The 13,954-nt window shown below is 35.1% G+C and overlaps 2 protein-coding genes across 2 annotated transcripts; both read right to left on the reverse strand.

Moving 5' to 3' along the window:
• Nucleotides 1–643: 643 nt before the first annotated feature.
• LOC148585239 (uncharacterized) lies at nucleotides 644–1,712 on the reverse strand. Its single transcript, XM_088516674.1, has 2 exons — nucleotides 1,144–1,712; nucleotides 644–767 (listed from the first exon to the last, which is right to left on the reverse strand). Exons 1-2 carry the CDS (start codon nucleotides 1,698–1,700, stop codon nucleotides 644–646), a joined length of 681 nt encoding a protein of 226 aa, XP_088372800.1. The 5' UTR covers nucleotides 1,701–1,712.
• A 231-nt stretch (nucleotides 1,713–1,943) lies between these two features.
• On the reverse strand, nucleotides 1,944–4,564 carry LOC148585240 (uncharacterized). Its single transcript, XM_088516675.1, has 2 exons — nucleotides 3,389–4,564; nucleotides 1,944–1,964 (listed from the first exon to the last, which is right to left on the reverse strand). The coding sequence occupies exons 1-2, from the start codon at nucleotides 4,562–4,564 to the stop codon at nucleotides 1,944–1,946; spliced, it is 1,197 nt and encodes a 398-aa protein (XP_088372801.1).
• Nucleotides 4,565–13,954: the final 9,390 nt, after the last annotated feature.

The following is a 13,954-nucleotide window of genomic DNA, read 5'->3' on the forward strand; positions in this document are numbered from 1 at the left end:
CACTGGGTCGTATCTCCTAACGGCATCTTCACCCATTCTCGCCTTCACTGAGTCTGGAGTATCACCCGCTTGAATTTTTAATGATCGTTTTACAGAGTGTCTCCAACTCTTCAGCTTTGTGCCCATATCTTTGAAGGCGTCCCTTTTAATCGCCTCAATATTGTAGTCAGGCGGCATGTAGAACTGAGTCTGCATATATAAATTGAACAAATTAGGCGTATAATTGCACACTTTAATGTTTAAAATATTGAAATACATCTGCTAAAATATGAGGAAAAATGTAACCATACCATAAGGGTGTCCCATATATCTTCCTTCGCACGAGGATGTACATGCTCCCATTCATCCCGGAGCTTAACATAAGTCCCTGCCCTTATGACGTTCCCGGCCTCCCTTCTGAATTTCATCCCGCTAAATCCTACGGGCTGCCATGCTTTATTGTACTCGCAGACGATTTTTTGGCCAAGGGGGACCTCCCACTTCTTGTTCGATGGTGGGATGTCCACCACCTGAAATTGGGTGCTCCCGTCTCCCCTGGTACCTAACACATTAATAATTGCAAAATTTATGTATTTGAAATTTAATACTAACTACATAAATTTTATACATATTCAAACTGAGTTTTTTAAACATATATACTTACTTATTGTCCGGAGTTGTCGATCGCCCAACACTTCTGGAGGATCTTCGGCCTCCGAGTCACCTGAGCCATCATCCGATGCTCCCCATAGTATTGTGTCTCGCTATCATCTGGCTGCGATGGCTCACTGTATGGTATACCCGTGTTCAACTCATGGGGAAACATCATCTCTACCTCACCATGTCCACATACACCTAACTCGCTCATGGTAGGATATGGAGTACCAAGATCATAGGGAACCGGCTGAGACCCTTCCCCATGCTCAGGGAGTAAGGGTCTATACCCCTGGTCGTCTATCTGTGGGGTCCGTCGTCGTCTACTCTTCCCCCGCGTACTCATGTCAACCTGTAAAACACATAATATACTCAATTAATTATGTATATAATAGATAAAAAAAGTCACCAATATAACCAATCAATGTAGAAAGAAATAACATTAAATACGTCAAAATAAATGTGAACGATATATATTATTAAAGTTTTAAATTTTTTTAAATCACATACGGATCTAAGTCTTGTCGGATGTAGTCAAGGTCATCTTGGGGATCCACTTCATTACTGCTGGTCAATAGGAGCGGCTCACACTCGTGGTAGCTGACACTTTCATCATCAGAACCTTCACCTTGTCCAACGTCGTATACGTTCCTAGGTTTAGTTCTTACAACACAAGCCCAATCAGGGTCCCTTTCATCTTGGACGTAAAAGACTTGGTCAACTTGTGACGTTAGCACATACGGCTCATCAGTAATTTCCTGGCCCCGGTGGACAAGGTTTTTGAAGCTGACAAGCAGTATGCCATACTCGTCTACTTTGTACCCCCTGTCCCTCGTGTTATCCGCCCAATCGCACTTGAACAAAACATACCTAGTCCTGTCGAAGTACTCCACCTCAATTATTTTCGTCAACTTCCCATAGTACGTTTCACCATCAACTGTTGGCACGCACACCCCGCTATTCTGGGTCCTTTTTCCAGCATCGAATGCAATAGTGCGAAACAGCTTTCCATTAATCACATATCTGTTATATCTAGTCGCTGTGGCCTTCGGCCCTCTACAATGCATTACCAGTTTGTCACCTAATTCCTTCCTTTGTCGATCGTCCAATCGATCGACCTGTAAGCACATACGTAAAATTTGACCATAAGAAAGTTTTTTTAGTTGTTATGAATCAATAACTAAATATAATAGGTCGGTAACAGTTAAACGTCACGGTAGTCTTACGTAGTCACGGTACCAATCGGAGAATAGCGCATGATGTTGGGTTTCAAACTGATCCTCCGTCGTTCGCCCCTACTGCATGAACGCCTAAGTGTATCCATGTGCACCCTACAATACAACGTTTCAATTATATTATAATTCACAACTAAGGGTTCAAGGTGATATTGAACTTGTATACACTACTAACACGACTTACGTCCGTAGTTGAAGGAACTCATCCGAGTTAAAAATAATGTATCGGTGAATTTGTGTCAATGTGACACAGTCGAGAATAACTCGTGTTCCCGCCCCCTTTGAACCATCTGGGTTTCTTACAGTCCTATTGTGAAATGTTGGTGCGTGGTCTAGATACCTTGAGCAGAACGCAACCAACTCCGTTGCTATGTAGCCCTCCGCAATGCATCCCTCAGGAGCCGCTTTATTGCGGACATTAGATTTGAATACCCCAAGGCTTCTACATATGATCATATATCATTCATTATAGTTAGTGACGATTTCATATAAAATAAAAAATAATAAATATGAATATTAGTAAAGTTATTTTACTTCTCTGCCGGATACATCCACTTATATTGTACCGGTCCACCAAGTTGGCATTCACGGACAAGATGCACGACCAAGTGAACCATCACAGTAAAAAAGCTTGGGGGAAAGACCCTTTTCATCTGGCACAAAGTAATATAAATGTCACCCTCTAATCGGTCCATATCATCTCGTGTCTATGACGTTGAACATATGCCCCTGAAGAATGCAGAAATCCCGACAAGTGGTCTTACCACGTTTCCTGGCAATGATCCACACAATGCAATAGGGAGAAGTTGTTGCATAATTACGTGACTATCATGGCTCTTCAACCCGAATATCGTACAATCACTAAGTCGTACACATCGAGAAATATTGGAGGCATATCCGTCCGGCACCCTTACATTTCGAAGCACTTTCAAAAACTGAGTTTTCTCTTCCTTAGACATCGTGTGACAAGCTGCGGGCATATATGTTTTACCATCCTCGCCTATGTACGGATGAAGTGTATGTCTCAGCCCCATTTCTTGCAAGTCTGTGCGGGCTTGGATGTTGTCCTTTGTTTTCTTTGGAATGTCTAGTATTGTACCAAGAATGTTGTCCATCACATTTTTCTCAATGTGCATAACATCAAGATTGTGCCGCAATAGATTATCTTTCCAATACGGCAACCTAAAGAAAACACTTTTCTTCTTCCACAATACGTTAGCAGTATCGGCTTCTCTTTCTGTTGCCCCACTCTTCTTCCATTTCTTGTCTTTTTTCTTCTTATCCGCCCTTGCCTTACCGGCATTCTCATCTCCATATGCCATATCTTGTAATTGTCTAAGAATTTCATCTCCACTTGGCAGATCTGGGGCACATTCAAATTCTTGTTTGCCGTCAAATGTTATTCTATTTCTCCTCCACGGATGATCAATAGGCAAGTATCGCCTGTGCCCCATATAACAAAATTTCCTGCCGTGTTTTAACCGCCTGGACCTCGTCGAGTACATACAGCAGGGACATGCCTTCTCACCCCTGTTAGGCCACCCAGACAAATCAGCATATGCTAGGAAGTCATTAATTGTCCACATCAACTGGGCTCGTAGCACAAAATTCTTTTTTTTGGACACGTCAAATGTGCGTACACCTACAGTCCATAATTCTTGTAACTCCTCAATTAAGGGTTGTAGGTAGACATCTAGATCCATTCCAGGTGACTTTGGGCCCGGGATTATCAGCGATAGTATAAATGAAGTTTGTTTCATGCACGTCCAAGGAGGCAAGTTGTACGGTACAAGCATTACAGGCCAAGTGCTGTGGGATGTGCTCATGTTTCCGAATGGATTAAATCCATCTGAGGTTAGTCCAAGCCTGACGTTCCTGCTATCCGCCGAGAAGTCTGGATGCAAATTATCAAATGCCCTCCACGCTTCACCATCGGCCGGATGCCTCAATACACCGTCCTTAGTCCGGCCTTCTGCATGCCACCTCATGTAAGAAGCAGTATGCTCTGACATAAACAATCTCTGTAGTCGTGGTATAAGTGGAAACCACCGCAACACCTTCACCGGGCGTTTCTTACTCGATGATATGGGTTGCCCATCCTCATCCAACTGAATTTCATCCTTCCACTTAGATACTCCACAAACAGCACATGTATCCAAATCCTTATTGTTCTTCCAAAATATCATACAATTATTAGGACACGCCGGGATCTTCTCATACCCGAGGCCCATGTCCCTTAGAAACTTTTTTGCCTCATATGTATTAACCGGCAAAGCTTCATCACTAGGAGGCAACAACTGATTGATGAACTCAAGAAAAGATGAAAATATTGCGTTACTAAGTCCGCCATCACACTTTAAGTTGTACAGATGTACAGTAGCACTAAGCTTGCTATGTTTGGTCCCATCATGAAGTGGCTTCTCTGCCTTCTTAAGCAAGTTACTGTACTTTACTATGTCACTGTCGTCGGCTTCTTCATTCACAGTTTCTTCATTCCCCTGCACCGCAACTTCAAGCTCACAATTGTCTTCCATGACATCGTGCATGCCGAATAGATCACACAACATTGACCGCATGTTTTCACCCTGTGCTGCGCCTAAACCCTGATCTGTGTTTGTGGTAGACGACGTAGAGACTGCAACAGGATCCCGGACAGGCCTCTCCCCGTGATAATACCAGGTTCTGTATGCAATCATTATTCCCTTACCCCCTGTCAAATGGTCAAATACCAAATCCGGCAGGTGGCGCTGCTTATTACGACACACCTTACAGGGGCAGTGAATTTTTCCATCAGGGATTGTGCAGTTCCTAACTGCAAAGTCCACGAATGATCTACACCCGTCCCTGTATTCCCTCGTACCCCTAGACTTTGTCATCCAACTCTTGTCCATAGCTTTAAGGACTGGGACCCTAACTGAATAAAATAAATCTAAGTTAGTTACTTAGATGTTCTTTTATTTTTGGTGGTTCTTTAATTACATCGTTTCAATTTTTTTATTTTCACTTTTAATAAACAAACACATAAATTGACTTTTAATTATAACATCTACATAATCTTAATATGCAAAACCTAAGTAAATTAATATGGGCACCCTAAATAAACTACATATAGCTAGTTAGGTTAAATGTTGGTTTTATTTTTTTCGTTTACTAAACCATTTATGCTTTTGTATGGAAAGTGTAGATAAAATCCAATATCCAGCTTCAATTCCAATGTTAGTTGTTTTTTACTTTATACGTACGCATATTAGGAATTACATACTTAATTATTCTAAATTTTGAAAATGTAAACATTCACAAACGAATCGATAAAAATAGATATGCCGTTGTTAATCAAAACCTACACAAAATATAGGTCTACATCCAAATGCAAAATTCTCCAGAAAAACATAATTTCAAACTACCAGGGTACATAATTGTATATGCATGCATGCAAATACATTAAACAATATTCTCACCATATACAAACCAAACATGTCAAACTATTCAAATATATTACAAAACATATATCTTAAGCAAATAAATTACTTACTTAACCTATAAAATTAATTTACATTGTAAATTCCATATTTTATTTATAATAATTAATTATCTATTAAATAAATTAATTAATATATATATAATTAATCTATAAATATATAATCCGTATATATATATATATATATATATATATACACAGATATTTATATATGGGTTTATATATGTGATTATATATTTCGTAATATATATATATATATGTAATATATATATATATATATATATATATATATATATATATATATATATATATATATATTACGAAATATATAATCACATATATAAACCCATATATAAATATCTGTGTATATATATATATATATATATATATATATATATATACCTGATTTTCGAGTAGGAGAACGAGTGAGAGCGTGAGAGAGCCTTTGGAGCTCGAGGTCATGGTCGCCGGAGGGAGTAACGGCGGTGACGTGCGCCGGCGAGAGAGAGAGCCACCGAGAGGGAGAATACCACGTGAAAAAAGCGAGAAATGGCCGGGGTCAGACAAATGTTGCAGAGGCGCGCGAGGGGCTGGGTTGAAGGAGAAAAACCAAATGGCGGGTTGAAGGTTGCAGGCGGAGGAGTTGGGCGCGGGGAGAGAAAGAAATGGGAGAGAAGAAGATGCAGGAGACGTGGCGGAAGGGAAAAAAAGAAGAAAGAACAAAAGAAGAAAAAATAGGCGGTAGGGGCGCGACGTGCAGGGGAAGGCGCAGCAGGAAAAAGGCGCGCCTTCCCGAGGACCTTTTTGACGTGCCAAGTGGCACGTCAAGCCTATTTATACATTTTTTTAATTTTTTTTAAATTTAATTATAATTATATAATAAAATCTTATTTCTATTAAAATTATATTTCTTTTATTATATAATTTTTTCCTCTTATATAACATATTATCCATTCTCTCCAATTAAAATAAATTAACATCTACAATAAATAAACAAATTAATATTCTAGATGTATAGATAATTAAATGTATCAACTAACTGGCCGCATATGTTGTGTTTGTCGAGTTCATATGAGTTTTGCAGGTCTTATAAAATAAATGTATCAAGTATGACCCATACATTTTTAGAAAAATAATATGTGTAGCTATCATATTAATATTACTAGACTGATCAATTTAAGCATGCATCATATATATATATACCAATTAATTTATACTAATATGATAAACTATATATAATTTTCCTATCCAATCAAAATTAATTTTCTATGCCAATTAACATTAAGTGTTGTTTCTTACATATTTTTTTATATCATAATTAAAATTATTTTTGATATATATATATATATATATAATTAAAATTAATATTGTTTTTGACGTGTCATGCTTGACACGTCAAAAGTTTTTGACGTGCCATGCATGACACGTCAAAAGTTTTTGACGTGCCACACATGGCACGTCAAAAACTTATAATATATATATATATATATATATATATATATAAACTATCATAAAAAAAAATTTTTATTTAACTTTTATTAAAATAGTATTTACTCTATCATATATATATTTATTCTCTCCAATTAAAATTAATTAGAGAATAAATAAATAAACACATTAATATTCTAGATGTATAGATAATTAAATGTATCAACTAACCGGCCGCATATGTTGTGTTTGTCGAGTTCATATGAGTTTTGCAGGTCTTATAAAATAAATGTATCAAGTATGACCCATACATTTTTAGAAAAATAATATGTGTAGTTATCATATTAATATTACTAGACTGATCAATTTAAGCATGCATCATATATATATATATATACCAATTAATTTATACTAATATGATAAACTATATATAATTTTCCTATCCAATCAAAATTAATTTTCTATGCCAATTAACATTAAGTGTTGTTTATTACATATTTTTTTATATCATAATTAAAATTATTTTTGATATATATATATATATATATATATATAATTAAAATTAATATTGTTTTTGACGTGTCATGCTTGACACGTCAAAACATTTTGACGTTCCATGCATGACACGTCAAAAGTTTTTGACGTGCCACACATGGCACGTCAAAAACTTATAATAAATATATATATAAACTATCATAAAAACATTTTTTTTATTTAACTTTTATTAAAATAGTATTTACTCTATCATATATATATATTTATTCTCTCCAATTAAAATTAATTAGAGAATAAATAAATACACAAATTAATATTCTAGATGTATAGATAATTAAATGTATCAACTAACCGGCCGCATATGTTGTGTTTGTCGAGTTCATATGAGTTTTACAGGTCTTACAAAATAAATGTATAAAGTATGACCCATACATTTTTACAAAAATAATATGTGTAGTTATCATATTAATATTACTAGACTGATCAATTTAAGCATGCATCATATATATATATACCAATTAATTTATACTAATATGATAAACTATATATAATTTTCCTATCCAATCAAAATTAATTTTCTATGCCAATTAACATTAAGTGTTGTTTATTACATATTTTTTTATATCATAATTAAAATTATTTTTGATATATATATACACACACATATATATATATATATATATATATATATATATATATATATAATTAATATTGTTTTTGACGTGTCATGCTTGACACGTCAAAACATTTTGACGTGCCATGCATGACACGTCAAAAGTTTTTGACGTGCCACACATGGCACGTCAAAAACTTATAATATATATATATATATATATATATATATATATATTATCTTATTTAAACTATTTTCATAAAATTTTATTTATTTAAATGTTATTAAAATAGTATTTACTCTATCATATATATATTTATTCTCTCCAATTAAACTTAATTAGAGAATAAATAAATAAACAAATTAATATTCTAGATGTATAGATATATAATTAAATGTATCAACTAACCGGCCGCATATATTGTGTTTGTCGAGTTCATATGAGTTTGCAGGTCTTATAAAATAAATGTATCAAGTATGTCCCATATATTTTTAGAAAAATAATATGGGTAGCTATCATATTAATATTACTAGACTGATCAATTTATGCATGCATCATATATATATACACGCATGCATACATATATACTAATGATAATAAACTATAATTTATACTAATGACAATAAAAATTAATTTTTTATGCCAATTAACATTAATTGGCATAAAAAGTTTTTTATGCATATTTGTTTATATCAAAATTATTGTTAATTTTTTTTTTATTAAAAAAACTTTTTGACGTGTGGAAGTAACACGTGAAAAGTTTTTGACGTGTAAAAATAAGACACGTCAACAAAAAATTTTTTGACGTGCTTGCTTAGACACGTCAAAAGTTTTTGACGTGGCAAACATAAGTTACTGTTTGCCACGTCAAAAAACACATATTTTTTTGTAGTGACATGTTTGTTTGGAGATTCTTGTTATGATGCATATTCATAAAGGGCTTTTCAAGAAATTCATATGTTATGATCTCTGAAAGGTTTATAGATGAGATGTTGTGTGCGGACCATCAAGATTTTTGTCTACTTGCTAATCAAGTGTTCATGAATGTGTAATGTCTTGTGAAGACCTAGAAGTAGTTATTAAACCAAGTCATTATTTTGTAGTAGGACCTATAAGATGTGATGAAAGTTTAATGCTAAAGGACATTCATGTATTGCATGTTGTAATCTCAATTCAAGCATGTTGTTTTTTCTTTATGCATTGCATTTTTGTTTGTTTTGCATTTGTTTTCGTTCATATGCATTTCTTTTGTGAAAAATTTCAAAAAGACAAAAATATGTTACTTTGATTGTTTTCTTTTCTTTCTTCTGTCTTATGTACCTAGATAGTCCATTAATTTTTCATGTTGCTTTTTATGGATTTAATTCCTTGCGTCTTGGAATGTTCTTAATATGCATGAGATGAAAATTTGTGTCAATGGACTTGTGTTTGCGGTTACCAAAAACCTAAGCTTATGTCGTACATTTTGCCTATGCTTTATCTCTTGTGCACATTTAAGCTTAAATTGAGGTTTTGTTTCACTTTATTTGTGAGGTCTATTAGGTAACCATATGAGGTTTTTGACTAGTTATATTTTTCAAATTGACCATATGCTAGTTGAACCTAGGGCTTAAAAATTCATGTTTTCTCTTCTGTGATAAGCACCAAAAGTTTAAGGACACTTTCTCAAAGAGAAAAATAAACAAGATAGTAAAACAAATAAAATCAAAAGATCATATTCCAAAAGGTATTTTTTTATTGTGTCAAACTTGTGCAAAACCTCATGGTGGTGAAACTTTCTCCTCATTTTGTAAGTTGAAAATTTTTCTCTTTGGATGGCTTACACACACACCACACAAGCATGGGTTGAATGGAACATTTTTCTTTGCTTGGGTTAAGCAATATGAGTTTCTTGCAATTTCTAGTCTCATGTATATTTTGCATATTTGGAGCATGTTTGGGATATTCATTGTGCAATACATGAGTCATTGATGTATGTATCATGTGTGTTCATTTGACATTTGAGGGGGAGAAACATGTTTTGCTTTTTTAGCTTCTTGTTGATTGTTGAGTCATATGTTGAGGGGGAGTTTTTGGTGATGGTTGTTCAAGATCTTGCATTCTACGTCATTTTTTTTTTTTTGTTTTTTTATCATGAGTTTTATTTTTGTGTTCCTATTCCACATATGCCTTGATGTATTTTGTAAAGTGTTTCAGGAAATATGAGGACCTTTTGTCATTCTGTGACAAAAAGGGGGAGTAAATATGGGGAGATGATGGGATTGGCTTGGCATTTTGGTTTTGTCACTAAATTACCAAAGGGGGAGTTTGTTAGTTCTTGTGTTGGCTTAATTCAGTTTCAAAATGCAGAGGCTACTGTTCATAGGCTCAAACACTGATATATAATGCTCAGAATCCAATTTTCACTGTTCATAATGTAGATTCATGTATCATGAACGTCCCTGCAAAATTTCAGCTCAATCGGACCACAAACGCCGATCGATCGGAGCTGTTGATCAAGACTGGACAGTATTTCCAAAATACCTGTCCGGACCGCCAGAAGCTGGGTCCGGACTCAAGTTCCAGAAAGCTGCAATTGAGAGTTAGGTCCGGACCGTCAGAAGCTGGGTTTGGACCCAATTTCCAACAAGTCCATTTTATATGGCCTGTCCGAACACAAGACTTGGATGTCCGGACACCACGTGGTTACGCATATGTAACCCTAGCTGTGTCCGGACACCCACTTATTCCTGTCCGGACACAACTGCTGAATGGTGTTTTATTTTCTATTTAAGCTAACTGTTTTGCCTATTATATGTATGTATTTTGGGGAACAAAAACAGAGAGCTTAGAGAGTGATATTGTTCTAGTTTATGTGAGTAAAGATTAAATATGTGAAGCCAATCGGAGTTCCAGTGAAAGGAAATCTTTTAGAAGAATTGTGCTAGATGTTCTGGAAAGGGCTATTGCGGTAGAAGTCAAGTGGGTCGCTTGTCATGTGCAATGAAGAGTAAATTGCAAAGGTTTTGTAATTCTTCTTGTATTCCTTATTCTTCTTATAGTGGATTGATTTCCTGGGTTTGGCTGCTCCGGAGAGGTTTTACATTTAGAGAGTTCTTTAAATGGTTTCCTCTTCATAACCAAATATCTGTGTTCTTGAATGTTTATTTCATATCTGTATTTGGTTAAATTTTGACTGCTAGTTTAGATCTTATTCTGCATAATCTTTGTGAAACACCTAGACATTTGAATAGGTGTCGTTTTGAGTCATATTTATATTTTTCAATTGGTATCAGAGCGGGTTCACTTTGTGAAGGAATTATTTCCTAAGTGTGATCCGAGACTCCATATCAAATGTCTCATACTGTTGCTCCTAATTCCCTTCCCGTCTTTGATGGAACTAATTATACGCTTTGAAAAATACGTATGAGAGCATACTTTAAATCTAGTAGCGTTTGGCATATTGTTGAATCTGAATGGACTCGTCCAGACAAAGCAATAGCTGAATGGACAACGGAGGAAAGAATAATGCTACTGCTAATGGCAAAGCTATAAATGCTATTTACATATTTGTTTCAAATGAAGAATTTTCAAGAATTTCTAGATGTGAGATAGCTAAGGAAGCTTGGAAAATTTTAGAAATCACACATGAAGGAACTAAGGTTGTTAGAACTTCAAAAATTCAAATGTTGGTTTCACAGTTTGAGGAGATTAGAATGCAAGAAGAGGAAACATTTGATGAATTCTACTCAAAACTTAGTGTCGTTAGAAACTTTACAATCAATTTAGAAAAGAAAACAATCAAAGTAACATATTTTTGTCTTTTTGAAAATTTTCACAAAAGAAATGCATATGAACGAAAATAAATGCAAATTTGTTAGTTCTTGTGTTGGCTTAATTCAGTTCCCAAAATGCATAGGCTACTGTTTATAGGCTCAAACACTGATATAGAATACTCATAATCCAATCTTCACCGTTCATAATGTAGAGTCATGTGTCATGAACGTCCCTGCAAAATTTCAGCTCAATCGGACCACAAACACCCATCGAACGGAGCTGTTGATCAAGACTGGACAGCATTTCCAGAATGGCAGTCCGGACCGCCAGAAGTTGGGTCCGGACCCAAGTTCTAGAAAGCTGCAATTGAGAGTCAGGTCCGGACCGTCAGAAGCTTGGTCCGGACCCAATTTCCAGCAAGTACATTTTATATGGCCTGTCCGGACACAAGACTTAGATGTCCGAACCCCACGGGTTTACGCATATGTAACCCTAGCCGTGTCCGGACACCCACTTATCCCTGTCCGGACACGGCCGCTAAATTGCTGTTTATTTTCTATTTAAACAAACTGTTTTGCCTATTATACGTACGTATTTTGGGGAACAAAAACAGAGAACTTAGAGAGAGATATTGTTCCAGTTTATGTGAGTAAAGATTAAATACGTGAAGCCAATCAAAGTTCCAGTGAAAGGAAATCTTATAGAAGAATTGGGCCAGATGTTCTGGAAAGGGCTATTGCGGTAAAAGTCAAGTGGGTCGCTTGTCATGTACAAGGAAGAGTAAATTGCAAAGGTTTTGTAATTCTTCTTGTATTCCTTATTCTTCTTATAATGGATTGATTTCCTGGGTTTGGCTGCCCCGGAGAGGTTTTACATTTAGAGAGTTTTCTAAATGGTTTCTTCTTCGTAACCAAATATCTGTGTTCTTGTTTTTCATTACATATCTGTATTTGGTTGATTATTAATTGTTAGGTCGGATCTTATTCCGCTTAATATTTGTGAATCACCTAGACATTTGAATAGGTGTCGTTTGGAGTCGTTTTAGAATTTTCAATTGGTATCAGAGCGGGTTCACTCTATCAAAGGATTAAATTCCTGAGTGTGATCCTATTTACTTTCTAGATGTCCCATACTCTTGATTGTTTTGAAACTATTATGTCTTCTGATAAACAGTATTATTCTGATTGTGATTCTGATAATGAAATTGATCTTCAGGAGATTTATAATTTGTTGTTTGTGAAATTCTCTGAGCTACAAGTTATTAATTCCAAGAATTTAGAGAAACTCAGAGAGGCTGAACATGATAAAGCTGAGCTAATTGGTGAATTGAGTGATTCTCTTGATTTGCGTAAAACATTGAAATCTGAAAATCATGATCTTGCTAATAAAGTTGAGTCATTAGAGAATGAATTAAAGGAGTCCAAAACTCTATTAGAAAAATTCTCTAATGATAATCTTGACAAAATTTTGCATACCCAAAAATCTACTTGTGATAAACCTGGGATTGATTTTGACAAGATTATTGCTCATTCCTCAAACCTTGCTTCTTCTTCCAAGAAAGTTTTTGTTGAAACAGAAAACTTGGAAGAGCCATTGGATAAAGATAAGCTAGTTGCTGTTCACTCCTCAAGAAGAAGAGGAAAAGAAGTCTTAAAGAAAAAGAAGAAAACAGCTACTGCGACCTTAAGAGGTAAGAAGGGTAAGAAAGGTAAGTACTCTCGTGTGGAGCACTTTTTACCTAGAAGCAACTCCAACTTTGTTTACCTTGCAAGGAACCAACCTTCTCAAAGGTTCAATCCTAGATGTCATCACTGTGGTAAGATTGGGCATATTTGCCTTAATTGTTTTCAATTGAATAATCATGAGTCAAAAAGAGATTATTTTCGTTCTAGGAATAGTCATGAGGAATTATTCAACATGCTAAGGGGTGTTATCACCCAGTTAAATGATTTGGACAAGAGTCGCACATTTGTCCTCAATATGAAGAAAGTTTGGATTAAGAAGGTTGATACCATTCACCCATTGAGGGGGAGTGGTAGTGATCTCACCTAAATTTAAGTGAGTAAATAACATGTCTAGGAATTGTTGTTTTGCTTATTTTTGAAAATCCTAGAGCATGTTATTTTTCTTTGCTTTGCATTTTTTTTGTTTTTCGCTTTCTAGTTTATGCATTGCAATTTTTTTTGTTGTTACACTTTTTGTGTGAAGAGTGTATACATGTTTGTTTGGAGATTCCTGTTATGAGGCATATTCATAAAGGACTTTTCAAGAAATTCATATGTTATGATCTTTGAAAGGCTTATAGATGAGATGTT

Source organism: Corylus avellana, chromosome 5, assembly GCF_965113065.1.
Source record: "Corylus avellana chromosome 5, dhCorAvel1.hap1.2, whole genome shotgun sequence".
Taxonomy (NCBI): Eukaryota; Viridiplantae; Streptophyta; class Magnoliopsida; order Fagales; family Betulaceae; genus Corylus; species Corylus avellana.

Coding starts and splice junctions, on each gene's coding strand:
- LOC148585239 (XM_088516674.1), bottom strand. CDS start 1,700: ATGCATTGTAGAGGGCCGAAGGCCACAGCGACTAGATATAACAGATAT. Junction 768..1,143: donor ATCCGACAAGACTTAGATCC/GTATGTGATTTA, acceptor TATACCATACAG/TGAGCCATCGCAGCCAGATG.
- LOC148585240 (XM_088516675.1), bottom strand. CDS start 4,564: ATGATTGCATACAGAACCTGGTATTATCACGGGGAGAGGCCTGTCCGG. Junction 1,965..3,388: donor GGCCTAACAGGGGTGAGAAG/GCATGTCCCTGC, acceptor GTTGTATTGTAG/GGTGCACATGGATACACTTA.